Source organism: Aegilops tauschii, chromosome 4 (genome assembly GCF_002575655.3).
Source record: "Aegilops tauschii subsp. strangulata cultivar AL8/78 chromosome 4, Aet v6.0, whole genome shotgun sequence".
Classification (NCBI taxonomy): Eukaryota; Viridiplantae; Streptophyta; class Magnoliopsida; order Poales; family Poaceae; genus Aegilops; species Aegilops tauschii.
The window spans coordinates 30105243-30109355 of NC_053038.3; the positions used below are offsets into that span (position 1 = coordinate 30105243).

At 48.6% G+C, this 4113-nt stretch overlaps 1 protein-coding gene across 1 annotated transcript; it reads right to left on the bottom strand.

Annotated features, from left to right (window-relative positions):
- Positions 1 to 1281: 1281 nt before the first annotated feature.
- LOC109748027 (large ribosomal subunit protein mL102 (rPPR5)) lies at positions 1282 to 3894 on the bottom strand. The gene has a single exon (XM_020307087.4). It carries the CDS (start codon positions 3842 to 3844, stop codon positions 1559 to 1561), a length of 2286 nt encoding a protein of 761 aa, XP_020162676.1. The 5' UTR covers positions 3845 to 3894; the 3' UTR covers positions 1282 to 1558.
- Positions 3895 to 4113: the final 219 nt, after the last annotated feature.

The window sequence follows — 4113 nt, forward strand, 5'->3', positions numbered from 1 at the left end:
CTTCAATTGCACGGAGTGCCAACAAGATGGGTGACCCTGCGCATTCAGCTCACAAAGGAACCAACATTTTGTGTGCCTCATCCTCATGGTATCCTTTCTAACAGAACAAAACCTATTTTATGTCTTAACTTAGTTTAATACTCCCTCCGTCCCAAAATAAGTGTCTCAACTTTGTCCTAACTCTAGTACAAAGTTGTACTAAGCTTGAGACACTTATTTTAGGACGGAGGGAGTACGTTAAATCTTATTAGGAATCTCCAGTTTTTATAGTTCAGTTATTTACTACTGCTTGAATGCTGTAACTTCCAGGAGATTCACTGCTATAATATTTTTCTGAATCAATACAGCATACAAATTTGACTAACTACCTCTAAAGGGAATAATGGCATGTTTCCCCTGGCAACATACAGCTATATGGTTACAACTTTCAGAATTGTGCAAAGTCATGCATAGTGCCCAACTTAATTGCTAAGAAAAAAGACCCAAAATTGTAGCAATGCAAAATTATGCATGTTTTAGATGTCCTTTGATTTCATCAGGTGATGCGAGCCAGTATGACAGACTGGTGACTATGAGATGAGAAATAGATGCTTTTGTAACCTTCACTACCTTACCCTAATCATTCTCAATCTCCAGTAATGACTCCCTTTAGTCCCCAGAGCTAGGACCATGCAAAAACTTGCTTCTCATGTTATAATTTTTCCAAAAGGAATATGGCTTCTGATGATATCAGATTAATGTAAAGACCATTTATCTTTTACATAGACTAATATTAAGAGGCTGTTCCTAGAAAACCAAACTTTTTCCTATCTCATTGGCCAAAACAAAGTTATTTTGCCTTTTATGTACTACTAAACCATCAATGAGATCTTATTGTTCATTGCAGGTACCACTTCCATTCAAATTTTCCTTTGGCTACACATTTTTTTGGAACAAAGAAAAGTATCTGCTACAGATAAATTATATTAGCTATTCTCACTCCTACATTCCCTTATCCTCATTAAATCTGTAAGCTGCGCCTTTCTATCGTTAGATAATGTGCTGATTACCTGTACACTGTATTTATGCAGCTACATCATCAGTGGGTGGCTTTGTACTTCTTGTGTTGATGGTGGCTACTATCTTTCACTGAAGATGAGATATAACAAAGAGATACATTTGAAGGTTGAAATGTTTAACAAGGTGAAATAACAACAGCATACAATGTGGATCAAAGCCTTCCTCTTGCATCATGGCAAAACAAAATTCTGGGCTGTCTTTAGTACAGCCACTTATAAAGAATGAAGTAACAGCGTATTATAGATGTAATTCTGAACTAAATTCATAAGAACTACATCTGCCTCAATTATTAAACATGTTTCTTCTCTAAGACATGGTGCAAGATTAAATCAGGGTTTTCATGAGAAAGGTAAATTTACCTATCTTGCTTCTGTGCTAGGATGAAAATCCTGATTCGACAGATGGCCCAACAGGCATTAACAAAACAAACAAAGAACTGATTTATTTTCTTCTTCAATTAGAAAAGCAAATAGGATCTCCCATGAATTCAGAAACCTCGCTACGCACCCATGGCAGTCTTTTTGCCCCTCTTGGATGTTGACGATCCATTCTCCACCAAGATCCTAGACAAAATGTCAGCTTGCTTTGAGTATCCTCCAGCTTTTAAGCTATCCATCAAAGCATCACACCCCTTCTGGTCTACAACACCTCCTTTGTGCTTGATCTTGCAGAGCATGGAGTAGGCTGGCAATGTCTTCTCCTCAGTGTACAGGGCTTCCAGGACTTTGTCATAGGTTGAGAAGCTAACTTCAAAGTCCCGATCCAACGCAAAATCAGCCAGCTTATGTGCCTCCATCACTTTGTCCTTCTGGCAAAGGGAAACAAGCAACTTATCTAGATCAGGCACAAAGCCATTTTCCACCATCAGATTGACACGACCAATCGCCTCCTCTACATGACCCCTCATGAAGAGAGCTTCCAAAATCATATGTGCCATATCCATGTTCTCAGTAACCCCCTTCTCGATCATACTCTTCATGACCCTACTTGCAGTCTGAACCCGGCCATCATTGAAAAGCGACACCATGACAGACTGGAACAGAGCTGGCCTTGGTAAGTGACCATGCACCATCATGCTGTCCAATGCTGTCTTTGCATCAGCTGGCTCATTTTTCTTCAGGAAACTATCAATAAGTAGTGCATGCGAATGGGGGTCAGTAGGGACACCACGGCGTGTCATAATGGAAAGAATCTCCTTTGCAGCCTCCAGCGCACCTTCCTTTGCATGCCCACGGATAAGACTGTTGAATGCAGACTTGTCATCCACGCCTTTCTTCATCAGCTGCCTGAAGAACGTCTCAGCCTTGTTTGTATTTCCATTGTTGCACAGATACTCGATCACTGGATTATAAGCCGGTGCTTCCAGCACTGGACTCTTTGGGCTAAGCAGTGTGCCCTTCTCAAGAAGCTCATCGAGCACCTCCACAGCACGATCACACTTACCACCTGCACACAAGCTCTCCATCAACACACCGTACTGCCTCGGATCCACCAGGACATGCTTGAACTGCCCGCTCTTCTTATGCACCTCCAATGCCCCATCCAAATCCCCAGCTTTGCACAATGTCGACACGAGCCTCAGAAACACCGATTTGTCCTTTGGCGTGAGTCGTCGCTCTGCCATATCCTCCACTGCCTTCCGGGCCTCCGCGGCCTTGCCCTCGTCATCACAAAGCCCCGGCATCAATGCAGCAAACGTCTTCTCACTCAACCTCAGCCCCTTCTCCCCCATCTCCTTGAACAACCCCACTGCCTCCTCAACCTTATTCGCCTCAACATATCCCTTGATCATGACATTGTATGAGATTGAGTTCCGCTCAAAACCAGCCACCGGCATTTCATCGAACACCTTCCGCACACTCTCCATATCGCCTGTCCGCACCCAGGCATTGAGCAGGGTGTTGTAGGTGGTCACATCAGGCGTCACCCCGTGGTCCTTCATGTCCTCAAAGACCCTCACGGCGGACTCCATCTTCTTGCACAGGCCGAACCCCCAGATCAGCGTGTTGTAGGTGGACAGGTCCGGGACGACGCCGTCGGCGATCATGGCGTTGTAGATCCGCCTGGCCATGGCCTCGCGGCCGCGGCAGAGAATGGCCTTGAGCACGGCGTTGTAGGAGAGCGCGGTGCGGGCGATGCCGAGCTCGGGCATCAGGCGGAAGAGCTTGACGGCCTCCTGCGGGATGCCGGCCTTGCCGTAGGCAGCGACGAGGGCCGCGACAGTGGCCTCCTCAGGGGGGATGGAGAAGGACGGCATGGTCTCGAGGAGGATGCAGCGGGCGTGGTTGAGCATGCTCTTGGACGCGAGGATCGGGACGAGGAGCGCGAAGGTGGCCGGCTCCGGGCGGAACCCGGCGCGGCGGTACGCGAAGCGGAAGAACTGGAGCGAGAGGTCGGCGCGGTCGGCGGCGGCCGCGGCGGAGATCACGCCGTGGACGAGCGGCGCCGTGAGAGTCGGGGAGAGCAGGCGGACCGAGTTCTCCATGCGGGTTGTCCACTTGCGGCGGCGGATCATGTGGAGGATCCTCTCGTGCAGGGGCTCCTCCTCCCGGGGGGCACGGGCCGGGGCCGACTCCAAGGCCTCTGCCTCCGGACCCGCCGCGGCCGTTGCTGCCGGAGCTTCTTCCGGGGTCTCGACGGCGGAGGCAGCGGCGGAGGATGCTGCGTCGATGGTGGGGGCGGCGGTGGAGGAGCAGAAGGCATGGCGGAGGTTGAGGGTGGTGGGTGCGTGGGGGTTGCGGGAGACGAGCGGGAGGAGGGGGATGCGAAGGTGGCGGCGCGCCATGGCTGCGGGAGGTTTAGGGGAACGGCAAAGTCAAGTGTGGGATGGAGTGGCCGGAATTGTTTTTTTTTTTTTTGAGAATTAGTGGCCGGAATTGTCTGATGGTGGACTGGGTTAACTTTTTTTAGGGTAATGGGCTGGGTTAGCTGGGCCGTGAAATGGGCCGTAGGCTATATGTGGCCTTGTTGTTGCTCTTTTTTTCTTTCAATAATAATAGATTCACCTTGGAGCATAGTAAGTTTTTTTTAATGTTGGTTGTGTGTACATATAGT

What these genes read in the sequence shown, in the direction of transcription:
- LOC109748027 (XM_020307087.4), bottom strand. Translation starts at nt 3,844, where the DNA reads ATGGCGCGCCGCCACCTTCGCATCCCCCTCCTCCCGCTCGTCTCCCGC.